General features: G+C 43.0%; 1 protein-coding gene across 2 annotated transcripts in view; it reads left to right on the top strand.

The window, feature by feature from the left end:
- LOC308327020 (protein FAM168A-like) overlaps positions 1-20,846 on the top strand; it is a 47,362-nt gene that overhangs the window by 10,018 nt on the left and 16,498 nt on the right. For both annotated transcript variants that reach the window (XM_080780141.1, XM_080780140.1), the window contains exon 2: positions 10,602-10,693. In XM_080780141.1, coding sequence (XP_080636267.1) covers positions 10,624-10,693 — 70 coding nt within the window. In that variant the 5' untranslated portion in view covers positions 10,602-10,623. The remainder of the gene's footprint in view (positions 1-10,601; positions 10,694-20,846) is intronic.

The following is a 20,846-nucleotide window of genomic DNA, read 5'->3' as shown; positions in this document are numbered from 1 at the left end:
TACTAAAATCAAATACACTTAAAAAATGCATGAGTTGCCTTTGGCAAATGTAAGTCACTTAATGTTTGAGTTTTGGGATTCTACCGTAGAACAATACTTCAATGATCCACCAAACGATTCACGAATGCCTGTTATGATGACTTCTGATACGGGACAGTCCATGGTTTTCTCAGATTGAGATCTCGCCACATCCCATTGTTCCGTTGTTATCTTTCTTGTTCAACCATGATGTATTTGACTTTATTTCTTTGGTATTTCTTTTTTTTATTCCTTTATTGCTTTAGGGCCTCCTCACAAGTCCCTCCTGTCTGAAGTGACCTTTCCCTAAATCCTTCATCTCCTTCAAGCCTCTCCCTCTCACACACAGCTGTTCCTCCTCTATTAATACACTGATGTTTATCTTTTCATGCCAGTCTTCCCTCAGTCTGTCCTTTCTTTTGACTTTGAACCAGTTAATTCGCTTCACTCACACAACTGTATGGCTTTAAACAGCTTTACACATGGCAAAAGCTATTTCTAAGATATTGACTACAGTAGTTAGATTTTTAACGGTAGCCTAATTGGAGTAGGCAAGGAAATGAGGTTTCAGTGTGTCACAGGTGGTGACTTCATTGGACTTCATTCGTGACTTCATCATCAGTAATGAAGTTGTTCTTCTAACACAACACATTTTGGGGATCTAAAACAGCACATTCATAGCCAGCGGGAGATGATGCTAGCTGATGGCAAGTTGCCAACACACAAATGTGTATAGTTTACTTTATTTAGCCAGTGGGGGGTGACGCCAGCTGATGCCAACACACAAATGTGTACTTTATCCCTCAGAGTACGGGGTGTCATCTGTCTACTTTAGCATGTCCAAAATAATAACACATGTTTCCCCCACATGTATCTGTCATTCAAACCTTGTAAAATAAAATAAAAGTAATCAACTATGTATTTAGTGAAATGATCGATCTATCTATCTATCTATCTATCTATCTATCTATCTCTTGTTTGTCTGTCGATGGAGATCATATCCTGAATATGTCATCATAGTAGATTGGCCTCAAGTATATGATAATGGTTGCACTAAGTAGGCTACTCTGACAACGGGTACAATGGGTACAACGGGTATGGGTTGCTTACCCGGAGATGGAGCGGCATGCGTTCCCAACAGCCATCGTTCCCAATGGCCATTGCCTTAGTTTAAATTTGAAAAATTCGCCCCTCAGAGCTCATGCACATCTCCTCCAGGCCAGGTTGCCTACCCAGGGTCTGCAAAGTCATGTCATTTTGCACTGGGACCTTCACCTTAGTGAGTTTAACAAAGTGTCAGAGTCAGATAAGAAACCACATGTACAGTATACCACCCCCCCCCCCCCCCATATCATAATTAGATTTGAATATTGAATCGCTTCATTCACAAGTGTCTGTCGAGGCAACTCCCTTGTGACATTGATGCATATAGGGCAGGGTGAGGGTAGGCATACTGTAAGAACAGCAGGTGTGTGCAGAATGTTGCACACAAACAGGGCTAGATAGAAGTGGGAGTGTGTAGTTTCCTCAGCAGGTGGTGGTAGCAGTCTAGCAGACTGCATGTGGGTGGTAATGTCTTGGATAGTTAGTTGAGAAGGGTGATGTCTCCCTCTGTGTGCTGTCCCATTCACCCTCTTCATCACCCCTGCATCAAACGGCTCCTTCACGGAGGGCAGCTGACAGCGGATCTGCTCAGCTTCGCGAACAACATATTGAAGCTTAGCCTGGGCTTGGAGGGTGTGGAAAAGCCTTTGGACAATGAACCATAGGAGTCGCATAATTGGAAGAATTGGTTATCATAAATGTGAGACATTGTGAGTGCTATCAGCTGCTGCTTTATCTTTAGTTGAGCTCTGATGATCTGATGGAGGTGGATATTCAGTCATGCATGGACAGCATTGGTGAAAGAAACGATATTAAGCTTTGAATGCCTTTCTAACATCCTTACACACTTTGTTTCTTTACAGTCTATGAAATATGCAAATATTTGGCAAAAGAGCACATCATGATTGATACAGTATTCTGACAGACAGACAGCCTGATGTAGCTGATGAAATTAACGACTGGCGCTTCCCATTGCAATACATTTCATGCAGAATTGCACACGCTGGGATAGTTGTGCTCACCTGTGTGCCCATGGGTGTGTTGGTTTTAACATGGTCGATGATGCGGTCGATGCGTTGCTATTCTAGCAATCTCTCAAGACGGATCTTTTTTTCTCTCTTTTTTGTCAATGGGTTGGGTTCCCAGATTCCCAGGTACGAGAAAGAGTCAGACAACAATTGCGCCTTAGACCAGCAGCTGTGACCTGGTCTCAAGTTTGACACAGTCCCTCAGTGCTGCATTTCTCCCCCAGTTAATGAGGGCATACGATAGTAGATCGACCTATATACAGTAGGCCAGTTCGGAACACCATCTGAATTCAACACATCACTCGTGTTCAAGAAAAGAGATTTTTCATTATTCTTATTAATGATTAAGAAATGAGAAAACGCTTGGTATAGCTTCTGCTGTGGTGTTGTGAACTCATAGCCTTCCTTTTTTGTCTGTGGTCAACACACAACAGTTCCATGTAAGGGCTGATGCATGAAGAACACAGCCGTCTGTCCCACTTCATTAGGCAGTTTAACCACCTAAACCCTGTTCGCCCCAGAATAGGCATGCTGGGGTTCAAGTTATCCACGTGATGTTTAAGGTGAGCAGAGTTTTTGCTTCCTCATCTCCCGAGTCCTGACATCGTCATATCACATTATTAATGCTCCTCTTGTAGATGGCTGCACACTTTGACTTTGCACACGAGCAGAGCCATTCCCTCCGTTTTTCCAACTTGCTGAATCTGTCATTTATATAGGAATGTGTCAAGTGCAGGCTTGAAGCTGCACTTAGCTCTTAAGGGATGAGACGACACTGATACTGTAGGTCTAACTCATGTTATGGCAACACACACCCATCTAATTCAGAGTCTAGAAATAACCCCTTTGCACCTCATACTAGCCGCCGTCTAAATAGAAGGAAAATAATCACACTTGTGTGAAGTGAGGGGCGCTCTTAGTCTTATCATCATACATCATCACATTCCGTGCTCAGCCAATCAAATCATCATATTCCGTGGTACAAACACACAAAACTGTGCATAGGAGGAGCTAGCGTCCCTCAAAAATAGTTGTACACGCTCCCAATATGCATAACCTTTGTCCATGCACCACCTTGCACCAAGGATCATCTAGCCTCGGAGACCACAATCGTTTTGTTTCAAAGGGAAAAAAATGCCTGGGCAAGACATGCATGAGAACTGGCATACGAGCGGAGTGAACCTTGTATTTTCACTAACCAATAAGAGTGCAGAGGGGCATCACTCCAAACTGGAGCAGCGGGGGGTGGGGAGCCAGGCACATTGGTGAACCAATAGGAAGTCCCCGGCTGTCTAAGCCAGAAGATGGTCCGCCCCCTCTATGGCCAGAAAACCATAGGTCTCTTTCAGGCTAAGGATCGTTTAAATAGGGCTCTCAAGCATGCAGTCTCACATCAACCAAGACTTTTGATAGACTGCAGTCTCAAGCTTTTGGAAGAATGCTCTGGCCTGTAGCTGTTGATATTTTCATATCCAGCTAAAAGATTTCTAAAGCCACTGATGAACAGTTTTACGCAAGCAATGAAGAAGTCCTATATCCAAGCAAAAGGTGTTGGTTTAACTAACGAAAAACAGCTTCAAGGGGTGAATAAGGCCGGTGCCAGCTGATGTATAGACATCGGGGTAAAAATATCTCAAGGAGAAACACCCAGTATACTGAACCATTACATCATTGCTGATCCGGTGGAAACCTCATATGTCCAAAACTGTTATTTTCAGGATTAAAATAAAAACGGAATAGCACAAATCTACGAGCTCAAAACGTGCCGCGTTGCAAAGACTTTTGAGCTTGTAGATCGGCTATTCTTTGCTACTTAGTGTGACATTGTATATGACTAAGTAGGGCATACCCTTACGGAGGAAAACAATATGGAGATAAGAGGTTTCAATGGCCACGTTTACATGCAGGCTGATCATTCAGAATAAATACTTCCGAATAAAATACATCCGATGTAATGTTTTTGCGTGCGTGTTTACATTGGAAATGGTCATTCCGAATGATTGTTTACATGGACGAAACTTTTAGATCCCATCATTTCATTCCGCATTAGCGTCGGGGCAGGGAAGGCTTCTGATTGGATAGGGGTTGTATATATCCGCCTACGTCCTCACGTGTACCCTCCTCGCGCACTGGTGTTGTTGTTGGGTGAATGTTTGTTGTAGTAACTGTATTATAGACAAGCAATAGGCCTACCGTCTAAGAGCCCGAAGAAAAAAGTAACATGGAAGACGGAATTATCAGTGCGTTATTTGCTTTGATTTTGCTGGTATTTGTGAAGCAGCAGTATGACAACAACAATCTGCTACTACTTCTTCGTCTGTTGTGGAGGAGAAGGGTGGTTGAGCAGGTCGACTACAGAAATGGCAACCGGTTAGTGCTGCAACAGCTGTACCTCAGCCCGTTACCCTATCCCAAACGTAAGGCAAGACAACAATGGATGAAAGTGCGGAGCAAAGACTGGTGGGAAAGGATCGTGTTGTCTGAATTCACGGATGGTGAGTGGAAGGAGAACTTTCGCATGTCCCGCGCGTCGTTCATGAAGTTGTGTGGACTGGTGCAGGGCTTCATGTCTCCCGAGGATGTTACAGTTCGTGCACCCATTCCTCTCAACATGCGCGTGGCCATCGTTCTCTACAGACTGGGTAGTTGTTGTGAATACCGTCTGGTAGCAAATCAGTTCGGAGTCCACAAGTCAACGGTGAAGAAATTCGTTTACCTGTTCTGTAAGGGAATCGTACAGGAACTCCTCCTCCACCGTATTATCCAGATGCCAAAAGAAGAAGAGGCACTTGAGATTGCCAGACGATTCGAGGCATCGCATCACATTCCTCAGATTGTTGGCCTGATAGATGGTAGGCACCCCCCCCCCCGACTATCCATTTCATATTACTGCCAAATAGCCAAAGTCTACATGTGTAGGTGTCCTGAGTTTGCAATAAAATTATTGTTGCTTTCTTAGGTACTCACATACCGATCCTCGCCCCGTCTGATGGCTACAGAGATTTTTCAAATCGTAAAGGCTGGCCTTCCTTCATCCTTCAGGCAGTTGTGGATGACAGATTCATGCAAGTATTTATTTACTACAAGGGCTCTTTATTATTATTTAGCCTTTAAGTAGTGCACAAATACAATAACATATTTTCAGGCCCACAGAGCCACCTTGTGGCTTTATTGTGCATTGCACCTACACCATGAGACTATTACACAGATAAATAATGGATAGCACTGTTATAAACCCAGAATTAAAATTGTATGCTACAAGCACAATGTTGTCACTAGAGTCTGGACTCAAAGTTAACATGCTTTTTTATGCACATATTTTTGTGTGGTATTACTGAAATTATGTATCCTGTATAGTTTCAGGAGCATCAGCTGCAAGATGCCTGGCGGTGCACATGATGCATTGGTTTTCCATAACTCTGACCTCTTTCGAAGGGCTCACCTGCTGCCACAGGTAGGCAGTCAGACACTGGATAGAGCCTACATGCATACTATTATCACATTTTCAGTTCAAAATATATAACTCATTCCTATTTCCCCTTCAAACTATTTTTGTGGGATGACCAAAAATGATTTAAAATGTTTCATCTTTCTCCCTTCACAGAGTGTCAGGAATATTGAGGGGGAAGACATCCATCTCCAAATAGTGGGGGACCCTGCCTACCCACTCCTCGACTGGCTGCTCAAGGGATACCGGTCATCTCCTAACCTGACTCCAGAACAAGAGTCATTTAACGTTTATCTTAGCTCTGTTCGTGTTGGAATTGAGCAGACTTTTGGTCTTCTCAAGTCACGTTTTAGGGTTCTACAAAAGAGAAGCGAATTCCATTACACCTTCGCCCCAAAGATGATCGCGACCTGCTGTGTCCTGCACAATTTCTGCAAACAGGAGAGAGACCACGGGGTTGCCAACTGGCTGGAGGAGATGGACGATCTGCAGTATCCTCAGCCTGCTCGCCTCAGGAATTATGTAGACCACAACACCAGCGCAAGGCGGGCACTGACAACACATCTGGCGAGACACTTCCCCCTTCGTACATGATATTATTATTTATTATTTATTATTATTAATAGCTTTGAGATGAGTGGCAGAGCCTTAGAGGTTTATTTATGGACCTTGTTCCTCAGTTTTTCATATTTTTGTACTGCACGAAAATACTCCTTGGGCTAAATTCGGCCATAGCCACTTGCCCAAATGTGCCCAAATTTGGGATTTTGTTTTGGACATTTTGAACGTTTACTTGTAACGGAGTAGTTCTGCGTTGCTGTATTTTTTTTTCTACCAGTGGTCTTTCCTCGCTCCCTGATTCTGTTTAATAAATGTTCAACAAAGTGCAAATCTGTTAGTGCTGCACACGGTTCTTTCTTAAATGTGAATCTTGTTTTTCCCCCACAAGAATTAAGATGATTCTTACACAATTCTCATGTTTTCCAACAAAAATATTTAATGTCTAGTTGAAAATGTGGCACTTGGAGCCAACTACTGTGGCTTTTTCAAGTCTCTTGTAGCAAAAAAAAAACACAAGAGTAACCAAAATTAATGAGCCAAGTGCAAGGTATAAAGTAAACAACAGTCCAAGCTGTCAGTATATTAAATAAATAAAAGTATAATAAACGAAACAAATTACCCAGAAAGGGACCTGAGATGAGATGTAGTGTGTGTGTGTGTGTGTGTGTGTGTGTGTGTGTGTGTGTGTGTGTGTGTGTATATCTAGTCTAGTGTTAGTAAAGTGTAGTCGTCAACCCCTGGGTTTTCATTTTGTGTGGGTGTGGGCACACTGGGATGTGGTATGTACTGGTATGTCTGCTGTGTGGGAAGGATTTGTTGCTGAAAGTGCTGTTGCTGAAAGTGCTGTTGGCCCTGATGTTGCTGGTGTGGGATTGGATGGGTATTGTACTGGGGATATGTGTTATACTGGGGTTGAGGTGGACCTGTGTGTGGCGGAGGTGGACCTGTGTGTGGCGGAGGTGGACCTGTGTTTGCTGGATGTAGGATCGACCTGAGGCCCTCAAACATCATTCCAACGAGTCTTTCTGTAGATCTTGTGTTGTGCTCAATAACTCTGGTGATGAGGTTCTCCTCTTGCTGGTTTCGCTGTTCTTGCAGCATCCTTTCTCTCTCTTCCCTTCTTTCTTCCTGCTGTTCAATCCATTTGTGCTCCCTGTCTTGCATCTCCTCTGCCATCTTCTTCTGTTGTTCAGCCCAGGATAGCATGGTCCTCTCATACCCGGATTTGGGTTTGGATACCTTCCCTATCAAAATAATTTCATTAATCATTTGGCAGCACACTCCTATTCTACACAGAGTCAAATGATAGCCCTTAGTTTATTATTCAATTAACCAAGCTACAATTATTAAGTTAAAAGTGGTAGCAAAGTAAGAGCATCTCCCTGTCGGCGTGTGCGCGCGTACACACACACACACACCCACACACACAATCTTAGAAAGTAAAATGTGTAAGTAATATTAAACTTACTCTTTGTTCCTTTGGGCTGACCACCATCAGCCAGGGCACCATCAGCCAGAGCTGAACCTGGTCTGTCACCCTCTCCCTGGTCAGTGGATGGACCAGGTCTCTCAACATCATCCTGGCCAGAGGATAAACCATGTCCATCATGGGTCACACATAATTGCCAAAGCAAATGTCAACATATAATAAAAACAGTTGGAAATGGGGAACGTATATGTAGTTACAGCATTTTGTAAACAGAGCTATGACACATTGCATCATTATACACATGTTATACAGGGTACATAGCTTTTTTGAAACAAATAGCAGCATTTTTTCTCAAGACTATTCAAATAGTATACAAAATAAACAATTTAAAATGTTAGTTAGCTGGGTGTCATGTGTGAATATTTACACATAATGAACTGTTCCATCACCACCACCAACCTGGCCAGCGAGAGAGGAGGCTGAACTAGCAGACTGAGGTTCCAGAGTTGCATAGCCAGAACTAGAAGCTTCTTCATCTGAAAAACAAATTAAATGGACAATTTTGTATTAGGGCCTATCTAGTCCCCAAAACACCAAACAGTACGGGTAGTTACATTGGTTAACGGCGCGCGCGCGAGCACACACACACACACACACACACACGCGCGCGCATGCGCGCGCACACACACACACGCGCGCGCGCGCATGCGCGCAGACACACGCACACGCGCGCGCATGCGCGCACACACACACACACACACACACACACACAGACAGACAGACAGACACACAGAAGCAGTCGCTAACGTTAGCAGTAAACTTTGTAGTAACATTCGGTTGCTAGCTGGCTATATATGTGTAGTAACGTTGTTGCAGTTGCAGTGGTTTTGTCGCTTACCCAACACGTCGTTGGCTGGCGTTGGTGGCTCTGACTGTTCTTCAAAACCAGCGTCGATCCCGTGGTCGTCCGCTCTGGCCATTGGTCGTCCCCCCAGCAGCCTGTCCATGTCATCAAAGAACACAAACGTCGACGGATCCGACCCGCTCGTTTTGTTCTTGGCTTTAGCCTTGTTATACTCCTGCTTCAGCAGCTTCCATTTGGTGTGGACTTGGGTGGCGTCTCTGCCACCATACCCATCCAATGCCATTTTTTCAGCAACTGTTTTATACAGTTCTGCGTTTTTATATTTGCGCCCGTCGGTCCTTTCAACTATGCCCAGATCTTCCAGTGTTTGTAATAAATAAAGTGTCTCTCCTCTCGACCACCGCTTGCTCTTCCCCGCCATCGTGTTGTTGTTGTTGTTATTTTGGAATTTACTGAGCATGCTCAGAAAGACCAGAATGACTTTATATCCGATTCAGCGTGTACATGCCCCCAACTTTCGGCCAATCGCATTCAAAATCGGAATTATCCGACCAGTGACATCGGAATGGTTTTGAAATCGCATTGAGTGTTTTCATTCGGATGTAAGTTTTTGTAGGTGTTTACATAACAACGTTTAATAGGATTGAACTTCTATTCGGAATGAAAAGGGGATTTAACTGCTCATGTAAACGTGGCCAATGATTCACACTCTTTTCGTCCCACTGACGCAACATTAAGTGCAGTTTCAGGATTTCGTTTCACAGTGATCTCTCCAGTGGCTGTGTGTCATCAGCCATATACGTAGCCACTGGCAAACCCACTGTATGTATCTCATAAATCAAAGGACACTAACATCTCAATGGGCTGTCGTGTGTGTGTGTGTGTGTGTGTGTGTGTGTGTGTGTGTGTGTGTGTGTGTGTGTGTGTGTGTGCGTGTGTGTGTGTGTTATCCATTCTCTCTCTGTCCTTGTGTGCTGATTCATCGCCCCGAGTGTTCACAGAGGGGTTCTGCGTTGTGTTTCTTTGATCCCTCTGTGCCATTACATTTGTTACAGTATATGTGATCAATTTAACTCCAGGATACATGCTAACCTCTACGCCACTGGCTCTCACCCTTTTTTATTTTAGGGAGTTCTCTACCCTTCTCTCTCTAAAATAATAATAATAATACAATTTACAATTTTGGCATTTGGCACATTCTTAATCCAGAGCGATTTACAGTAAGCAAGAACAAAAACATCGTAATACATCAAATACATCAATAATAGACAGTGGAATATCCATATAATGAAGCTATACGTATACACTATAGAGTGCTATGTCTACATAAAATGCTATCTATGTTACTTAAGTTTAGCCTTTGCATACGGGTGTAAGGTCGCTGAGGCTATAGGGCAAGTGCTATGGCAAGTGCCAAGGGCTAAAATGGAGCCTAAGAGGTGGGTTTTTAGACTAGGGCGGAAGATTGGGAGTGAGTCTGCAGTTCTAATTGCAATTGCATTCCATAGTTCCATGAAAGGCTACATCTAACCTACTGTATGTGATGAAATGTGTGTTGTCTCTACACGTGAAACACAGTGGTTCTCAAAGTGGGGTCCATGCAGGCAGTCCCCAGCGAAATGTGTTACTATAGCATCACTTTTAGTTTCAACTTATATATAAACCTGCTATTTTTAAACAAATCTTGAAACCCTAACCCTAATCCTATTTGAAGCCCCCACCCTGACAACTGACAAGCACTTGGAGTTGAGGCATTCAATTGTGTTTGTTCCACAAAAAATTCTGCATTAATCGAAACAATGTGGAAGTAGTAGTGTTCTTCCGGGTCCTTCAAACAAACGCCACTGAGCAACTTCCATTGAAATGAATAGTGGGGGCGGGGCTGTCCATATAACTTTATGGTGAAAATAGACGATGTACAAGCTCACAACATCGGGTCATGACTGTGTGCTGTGACCTGCTATTATCCATTTTTGTTTTTATATTGATTTTCTAAGTTTTTGAGAGGTTTTTGAAACTCTCTAAAAAAGAAATAGTTTCACCAACAATGACACACCCAAAATATTGCTGCCAGGTTCAAAGTGGTTAATTGACAATGAAGTAATCGTTCTCCATCTCCCTTCTCTGTCCGTGTGTGTCAATCTGCAGTAAAGGACGAGTGTCTTCCATCATGAATCCTGTGTACAGTCCAGTCCAGCCCGGGACTCCTTATGGCAACCCGAAGAACATCACGTACACAGGTGAGCCGTGCAACAAAACACATGAATGTCTGAATATTCTCAGCCCATGGGCTCTGTGTGTATGACTGTAGTCCCACAGGTGTCCAGAAGGTGGCATACCCGTTTCCTGTTCCTGTTCATTTTCCTGTAGCTTGTTTTATTGGCTCTGCTGCAAATGTGAACCGAAAACATAATATACATTGTGTTTCCGGTTCAAAACTGCTGCTGAGCAATTCAAACAAAGCTATGGGACCCAACGAAACGGGAAACGAGCATGCCACCTTCTAGAAACTGGGACTACAATTATGCATGTAAGTAGCCTTGGTAACCAATGGTTCCTGAGCCATGTGGCCCATGGCCATAGGAGCAGAAGCCTATGTGAGGCGGCTTGATGTACAAGTACACCCCCTGGACATACCGCTAGTACAGTACTGTATGTTGCATGGACTAACCCCCAATCCGACCCTTGATGCTGAGAGCCGAGCAGGGAGGTATTAGCCATATTCCAATACTCTAACTTCCACACTAGCTCACTCCACTTGCGCCTTAGTGCCAACTCTGCGTGAGGAGGTGAGGATTAGATGTGAGTCTGAAGGAATCAAGCAGGCTGTACTGATTCAGGCCTAATTCCAATTCTCACATTCCTGCCTGTATACTTGCTCGCTCACTCCTCCTGCATGTCATGTTCAGTGTTGTCAAGTAATTTAAGCAGTGTTGGGCATCGTTACTTTCTAAACTAACGTTGTTAGGTTACTGGATTACTGCCCATGAAAAGAATCCCTTACCGTTACAGATTACCTTCTGAGAAAAGTAACAAGTTAGATTATTTTCCGTTATTTTCCGTTACCCGACAATTAAAACCCATTTTGAATGCTTGCGCAAGTTGTTTACATTGTAGGCTATTAGGCTACTGCCTACCGTCATTGCGCCGCATTATTACGGCCCTAATTAACTCTATGGTTAAAAACGAGAATAAACAAGAAGGTGGCACACCAATAGCTAGAGTACCAATATTTATTAGGACAGCAGGTAAGACAGGAATATCCAACGTTTCGGCGGTTAAGCCTTCATCAGGGAATACAGAGCACATCATGGTTCACACTTAAATATGGTGCCAGAGAGTCATGCAACCAATCAGAAGGGGGTAGGGGAACACGGGTTAAATAAGACCTGTCCCTGTGATATGAGAGGTAGGGATCATGGTCATGTTGTGTCTCAAGTTCACATATTTTATCTCAAAAATGACTATAAGGCCTCCTAAGAGGCTCCGGAAAAATATTCCTTGTCATGGAGACACTACAATGTATATACAGTAAGAGTTACAGCAGAAAAGCAAATGTGAAATAAAGAACCATATAACAGCGATATCTATACAAAAATAAAATTAAAATACATAATTAAATACATTCAATGCAATCAATATAGAAAAAACATTTAAGTGGATAAAAACGAGAATGATACACACCATGAACTGACCATAGACAATATCCCCTTTACAGCTCTCTTTATTAACGAATATAATTCGCCACAATCGCCAGCCTATACACGTAGGACTGGACAGAAAGGCTGTTGCGCTGCGCTCCAACCAGCCAACAGCGCGCATGATGCCCTCTCCACGGCACGCACCGTGGCGCATGAACAACAACACCACCACCACCACCGTGGACCCACGACCCACGTATGAACTAGATAGTTTATAAGAAATGGCACGGCGGCCATCCTCGCAGGTAGTGACAGTAACAGAATGAGAATCCTGTAACCTGTTATTTGGGTGAACTTAAACAATTCATTAAACTAGTACTCACCTAATGTTATGGTACGCAGGATGACTGAACCCAAAAATGCAGAGCCACAAACCAGATTCCAAAATCCAAGGATTTATTTAAGCCAAGGTAGTAAGGGTAACAAAACAAAGGAAGCTGTAAGCTCAGGAAACTCAAACTCCATTCAAAAACATTTCAAAAGGTACAAAACAAACTAGTAAGTCCAAAAGGCAAAACTGTACAGAACCAGGCAGTACCATTCAAAAACATTTCAAAAGGTACAAAACAAACTAGTAAGTCCAAAAGGCAAAACTGTACAGAACCAGGCAGTAAATCATAGTCCAAAAACGCAAACCTTTCAAGGAGAACCAGGAACAATAGGGGTACAGCTCAGGGACGAAGACAAATGTTCTGACAGTTTGTGTTTGTGAGGAGTCCAGTTATATAGGGAGCAGGTAATGGGCAAAGTGTTCACAGGTGGGCTGACGAGGGAGTTGGAGACAGGTGTGCAGTGTGATGGAATGGAAAGAGGGAGTGGCCAGGGAGGAGACATGGTCTGTGGAGTGACAGATCATGACACCTAATGACGCAGCCACGGAGGATCTACCATGTTTAACGTAATTCCAAAGTGTTTAGCCTGCAATATTATACCCACAGTTGGCTTCTGTTTCCATGTACACGGACGTAATGTCCCTTTAGAGCAATTTCATGTGCTGTAAGGATAGTGTTTAGAGTTTGGTTCCATTTGTACACTCTCAGAGTTACAGACCTGAAAAGGTCCATTTGGAACCCCCTCAAGGAACCCTGAGAGTCCCTGTACCCCACCCAGATTATTGTAATTACACACTGGTGTCGAACAGATACTCGGTATCGAACTGATATGCAATCTATGAGTATCGGATTTGGTATTGGAAGAAATCGGTGCATCTCTGCTATTTGGGCATATGATTGTGTATAGACATGCACATATCTGCTCTCTCTCTATTTGTTTTGTTAAACTGGAATCAAAACAGATTTAAATTCCATTACCAACTCAGTCATGTAGCTGACAAGAGAGGAGATGGACCTGCAACTACAATGAATTGAAGCAGGTTGACAGAATGAATTGATGCAGGTAACAGAATTTAAGTAATTTCAAGCGTGAGCAGGCAGACGAAAGTTTGGAAAAAGTTCCCGAAAGTATTGACTGTCAGCAAAATGCTTAATTTATCCGTACAATGTTGCCATGCGACAGATGTTGTGCAACGATGCTTGTACGCATGTACTTGTCACAATATAATAAAGATGTGGGCCATCTCCTGCAAAGACAAAAAACTAATCTAAAAATGCTAACTTTAAAATAACATGATGAACATGAACAAATGCTTGCCTTTACCCCTACATGCCCTTGTGGTTAGAATATCTGCCAGCCCATGATACCAAAATTCCTATACCCAAATGTAGGCTATGCTCACTCTGGAAAACATGTTTTGCATCCCAAATGGTAAATTGCTTTTGGAGGAGCTGAGAGTGAGCTCCCGAAGCCGCTTGGAGGGAGACACAGCCGAGTGTACATCCAGTGTTCACTACTTCACTTCAGCCTGTTTCATGTCCACTTGCCGGAAGTGTGACAGCCTATGTTTTGTTATTGGGCGGCTGTCTCCTCTGGCTGTGGGATGGAGACCACAACCATGCTCTCTGGGAGATGGGGTCTATCTAAAAGCCATGCCATTTCACAGACTTGAAAGAGATGATTTAAAGCCGACAAAACTTTGATCTGCTTTTATCGTAAAAATGTAAACATGAACGCAGTGCTTGTGGAAGTGTCCCACTTGATTAAACTGCAGAGATACTGAAGTACATTTACTGAAGCAACACATTATATAATGGCTTGATCACACAGTTGCTGTTTGTTGTGCAAGGAGTGGGAGAATGCATGCCAAACAGCTCATATTAGAGATAAATAGAACGTTTTAATATACAACATGACCAGTTACTCTAAAATGGTAATAATATTATTTATTACTAGTTACTTTAAAAAAAAGTTACTCCCTGCCAAAATTAACTAGTTACTTATTACTTTACTTATTACTTTTTTTCTTGCCCCCAGTAATTGCATATTTTGTCCCCAAAAGTCTTACTTTGCATTTTCAACATTAGCAGTACAACCCCCCCCCCCCACCCCCCACTTGCCTCCTCATTGTAAAATCTTGAACAGAGTCTCACACTACCCAGTTTGTTCCGCATTCCGGACAGTTTAAGACCCATCCTTCTACATCTGATACTTCACACGTACAGACAAGTGTGCATCGTTTCCGTATCTGCTCTAGACCGGATCAGCAGCCTGCAAAGAAACTCCATCCCGGATATAGAAGGAAGACATAAAGCATTTGCATATTTTTCTTGGACACACTTTTTCATAGTCACAAGACTGTAAAGTGCATGGCTCCGAGTCCTATAGTGTAAATGGCACTCTATTAGCCTGATAGCATGCATGGAAGAAAAAACCGAGTCGTGTGGAAAAGGCCCTCAGCAACCAGCAGTCAAGTATGTGTTATTCTGCGTCGGGGGGTGCATCTCTCTGTTTGAAGAGAGACATGAGAATGCATGATTACACACTGCTTGAATGTGTAAATGTCTTGCTGAGTGCAGGCCAGCTCCCTGACATTCCCCTAGTGATTCATCATGGACGCAGCGTTTTCTACCAGTATGATAAGGGGACCTCTTTGGAATGGTGCCCAGTGCCCTCTCATCTTCTGTCTGCCCACAGAACATTACTTTCTGTGTGGAGGATCAAAACGTTGAGAGAGAGGAGAGAGCTCTTGTTTGTGTCTGCCCGTATTATCTTACATGCTGTAATGGGTGGGAATGGGCCTCATGTATAAGATTATTATCGACTGTCTGGACGAACATTTCTGTACTTCTGCCCTTGTAAGCAATTTCAATTGTGTACATTCATTCCATATCCTCTAACCCTTACCACATGCCGACCTAACCTCAACCTAACCTTTACCCAACTGTAATTCTATTAATATTCTTTAGTCTTTATTTAGATAAGAGGGTAGGGGAGAAGCACATGCAACACCATTCATTCTCTGGCTGGAATAAAAACTGAAATGTGCAACCATATGGATGGTACAATATAGCCATTTGCCCCAACTCTAATTCAAACCCTAAACATATTTTATAACTATAAAACAGCCACTTGAAGGGTATAATGATCCCCCAAATTCCCTCACTTCCCATTTTGCTCATATTTATCCTTGTGAGTATAGAATAGAATAGAAGTACTACTGGCGGCAGTGACTCAGCGGTGGGGTGTCCATATGGCAACTGCAAGGTTCCCAGTTCAAACCCGGCCCACCGGGGGGCCCCCCAGAGTTAAACAAGGTTCCCAGTTCAAACCCGGCCCACCCGGGCGCCCCCCAGAGTTAAACAAGGTTAGTCTCGAAGTGTCCTTGAGCAAGACTCTGAACCCCTAATTGCTTCCGATGACCAGGTTGGTGCCTTGCATGGTTTCCGCCACCATCGGTGTATGAATGGGTGAATGTAATGCACAATCTATATGTAAAGCGTCTTGGATAAAGGTGCTATATAAATGCACCATTTACCACTACAACACACACACACACACACAATCACACTTTTGTTCCATAAATATGCATCTAATTAGTGGGCCGTATATGGCTGACTGTGTATTTTTTTGTGTATGGGAACATCGCCACACACATGCGTGTGTGTGTGTGTGTGTGTGTGTGTGTGTGTGTGTGTGTGTGTGTGTGTGTGTGTGTGTGTGTGTGTGTGTGTGTGTGTGTGTGTGTGTGTGTGTGTGTGCGTGCACGACCCACTGCGACTACTACGACCTCAGATGAGTAGAGAAGACCAGCTAAATTTAAGCATATTATTTAAGACATATTACTAATATAAGCTGAGGAAAAGAAACTAACACCATTCAAAGCATGGACACCGGAAACTTGTTTGAGGGGCGATTGTGTTGACTAAAATATGTCATATAGTAAAAGTTATGGCACATTTATTATTGTAACATTGTGAGATCATATCACACAAATTGTGAGATCATATAATGAAAACAACAGTCTGAACTCTTCCCCCGTGGAAGCTTTGAACAGACCAGAGCATTTTTGGTAATGAGTCGGGAGTCCAGGACCAAGACCACATTCTCTAAGAACTATCTATTCACATTAGATGAGCATTTAGTCCATTATTATCTGATCCAACAAATACTAGCAGCACAATAATACTATTGGAAAAGGGATTATAGAATTAGAAAATAACTTATCTTCTGCCAGGAGGCATGTCTTACCTCCTCTGTTTGTCTGGGGCATAATGTGAGAGAGAGTGTGTGTGTGTGTGTGTGTGTGTGTGTGTGTGCGTGTGTGTGTGTGTGTGTGTGTGTGTGTGTGTGTGTGTGTGTGTGTGTGTGTGTGCGTGTGTGCGTGTGGTGCGTGCGTGCGTGCGCGTGTGCGTCCGGTACCGTTAACCCGGTCGATGCCAAATTTTTGAGGAATATACCTGTTATAGCGCCACCAACAGGTGGATTTTTGCAAAACACATGTTTGGAACCTCAAATCATCCAATTGCCAAAGGCGTAAGAAGAAATAGCACCCTTTTCACATCAGTCTCAGTCTCAGAGCCAGCCTTTACCTGACAATGGCCGGGTTTACCAAAGGGAACATGCGTAGCGAGTGGGCGTGTGGTTCTTCGGGGCAATCTTCCACAAAATGTCCCTTCCACCATGAGCATAGATATGCCGTGCTTAGATCAGATGTGCCACGCAACTTTCCTTATAAGGCGCTGAAATGAAGTGGGTGTAACAGTCTGGCAACGCTATTTTGGAAGAAAAGACAAATTGAAAATATTGCGCGTTATGTCTGTTACCAGAGCTCTCAAAAGCAATGATGCATTTTATTAATGCCTGCTCACTATATGTATTTTAAATCATGTATTATTTGAAAAGATGGATTCATTCATGTTAAATGTCCATAGTTTTTGTTGTTTTTACAGATTTGAACCAACTATACAGTTAGTTATCATTTGGAGACATTTTTTTTACAAACTGTAAAAATAAATTTGGCCAAAGCTGGTGACACGGTCTTCTCTACATGTATGCTTACTCATCAAATTAATTTCCAGTTTTTCTATTCTACTTCTCAATTGTCATCTCGTGCACAAGTCATCTTCCCGTCTCCTTCACCGCTTTGCCCCAGCACTTCTTTTCTTATCTCCCCCGAAGCTACGAGATAAGAAAAGAAATTAATGATGTCACAACTGCATTCTTGCAGAGCACGTACAGACGCTGTGCAATTTCCATTGCACAGCAACAGCCGCTTGTGGAGAGACTGTCCTGCATTCAGCGTTTAGTCATCCGACCTTAAACGAACCCCTGCTTGGCACACGCAGACAGTTTATATGCAGGACACGCACACAAATGCATGCACCCGCACACACATAAGCGCGCACACACACACACACACACACACACACACACACACACACAGTCTCTGTCTCTCTATCTCTCTCTCTCTTGCTCCCTAAACTGGAATGCGTCCCCAGAGTAATGTTTCTTGTTTCATCCAGTGATTAGTGCTGTCTTGTACTGTAGCTAGCTCTCACCCGCTCTCACTCTCTCTCAAATACATTCCTTTGCCTTGGCTCATGCTCCTCTATTATTCATGCAGCAGCAATTGCAGGTTGAAATAGTGAATCCGTCTTACAAGCTGTCTGCATTATGAGTAATCCATTGAGCTGCCTGTATAGCTAGGGGTCTGGCAAAGCGGGCGAAATAAGTCAGCGTGAGGCAGAGATGGAGGGTCCACAGCGCCAAAGAGTGATCTGTGGTGGTGATCCACCCTGCCTATAGCCACTCCAAAACACAGACGTATGGCTTATGGAAACGCACGCACGTACACACGCACACACGCAGAAATATATGATACATCAGAGTCAGCACTTCTAGTCTCCTGAGAAGGATCTTATATGTTTTCAAATTATGTCTCTATATCATGCAGACAGAAACCTTGCAGTATAGCAGCAATCATGCGGTGTAGTAGCTTCTATGATTATACTATGTACTGTATTCTGTCACCCGCTTCGAATGGTATCACCCCTTAATCAAGAGAATGTTCGTGATCAGCAGCTTATACAGCCAGAATGTGATTATCACACATACTGGGAAACGCAGAAGTGAAACTATGGGAGTGTTTGCTTTTTGTGACATGACAAAGGCGGCCTCTGGTGGCTTTGAGCCACATGAGGCTCCGCCGAGCGAGGCGCAAGCCGAGCCGACTTAGCGCCGTTCGAGTTGCATCCCGATAGGCAGAGAATAGTACATATTAGTACCCCTGGTTTCCATGCCCCGACCGTAGAGTTGGCTTTGACACGTCCAGCAGGGGGAGTCGTTTACCAGGCTATGTCTGCACCACCCTGCATGGTGCAGTCCGGGTGAACACAGCCAAACACCACAACGTCTAGTATGCCATTATGGCCATATTGGCCATATTCCAACGTTGTTCCAGGGACCCCTCAGAAGCAAAGATTTGAGTTAAAAACGTTCCCTCTGAAAAAATATATATTCCAAATTTGCGCCACATTTTCACGATTTTTCAAAAATAGCAGACCTACAAGCTCGTAGCGTGCCACTCGGAGGCGCGCTACGAGCGCAATAGCTAAATTATAACATAATGTTTAAAACACCAAAAGGGGTTCCCGCCCAGAATGGGTTAAAAGAAAACACACACACACACACACACACACACACACACACACACACACACACTGACCTAACACCACGCCAAAATTCTAAAACTAGTCACCAAAAGCCAAATTGTGGTGATTTTTTACGAGTCTACGCCCAGCTATACACCATTGTTGCTATAGAGACATGCCACTGCATACATCACTATTATAATTACTGCATGCCTGCTGGTGGGAATCTGTTCTCTGCCGAGTGCACCTGTCTGTATGTACTTAAAATCACACCATTTAGCACATAAACGAAACAAACAACGCATATTCCACAGCCTATTTCACCTTCTGCCGGTAGCAGTTGCATTACACCGATATTGGTGAGTCGGTGACTGAGATATTCTTCCACCAAGAGTAATATAACACAATTCACTTCCCCAAAATTAACCATTTGATTGTGTTTGCTTGTGTGCTGCAGAAAAGTGCAATATTGATAACCATAAAAAGAGAATTGAATTGAATCGCTACATTCGGTCTGTTAGGTTTTAAGGTTCAAACTGTAGCCACAAACCACCAGAAAACAAGGATTTGGAATCAATTATCCATTTTATTTTTTGCTGGATAATAAATAGTGATGGCCATTTGGTTTCACATGATGATTCCATGGTTCTACAAAAGTAAACAAAGAAAAAGAAGCAAGTTATAATATTTTTCCAGATAATCATCAAATTATAAATATGTCCGTTTAATTAATATACATTTAAGTGTTGTATTTAATAATAATTCAAATAAATAATAATTAGCCAAGTATTTAGTAATTTTCTAATATTAAATGAGTCCAAATAATTCAATTCAAATCAAATTAAACTATTCTCAAACATAATCCACATCACTGGAAGTAAAACACTGGAACTTACATTACATTACATTACTTGGCCAGGTAGCCAAGACTCTGAGGTGCCGTACAGGACTGATTAACCAATAGGATCCAAGCATTGGCTAGCCAGGCAAAGTTCAACAGACGCATGGCAAACCTCAGCAAACACACACAGGCCTGCTGGACAATGGGAATTCAGGCCTGTTTGTAGTGGGAGGAAGTGAGCAGGTTCCCCCTGAACCATTGTGGAGTCTCCTTGTGGAGCAGAAGGGAAGTGAACATTTGTAGTTTGTAACACGGTCAGTGTGAAGTCTGAACCTATAGGCTTAACTGAATTATTTAAACCTATATATTTTGTTGACGGGGGTCACTCAGGGATCTGGCCTGGGCCCCCTCCTTGTTTCCCTCTACACCACGGGTGAGCAAACTTTGGTGTCATATTTGTAGAGCTGGCTGCATCGTTACACTGTACCTTTGAACCATAGCAAAGTTGCATGCAAATGAATCGCATTACCATCATTTGATTTAACTACAGTGCAATATCAAGTATTTCATTGGCAGTGTAGCCAAATGTAGCTCACTCATCTGTGCTGTGAACAAAACAAAAACAGTTCCACCTTAAAGCCATTTTCTCATGCATGCACTGCATTGCTATTATATTTATAGTCAGATAAATTGCCTTTTGTATGTAAATAGTAGTGTAGCCAAATGTAACCAGGGGTGAAAGTCTATCTACTCTCTAGTGCAAACATTTTACAATAGAATAAAATAATAAAATAAAACCTTTTTTCACATCACACAGAATGAGAAAAAAGGAAAAAGCAGTTAATAGGAATCCTTAATACTGAGA

The sequence above is a fragment of the Protomyctophum bolini genome, assembly GCF_963924005.1.
Source record: "Protomyctophum bolini genome assembly, chromosome: 13".
In the NCBI taxonomy this organism is placed as follows: domain Eukaryota; kingdom Metazoa; phylum Chordata; class Actinopteri; order Myctophiformes; family Myctophidae; genus Protomyctophum; species Protomyctophum bolini.
The sequence above is the reverse complement of the archived record's forward strand: the minus strand, read 5'-3'. Positions and strand labels throughout refer to the sequence as shown.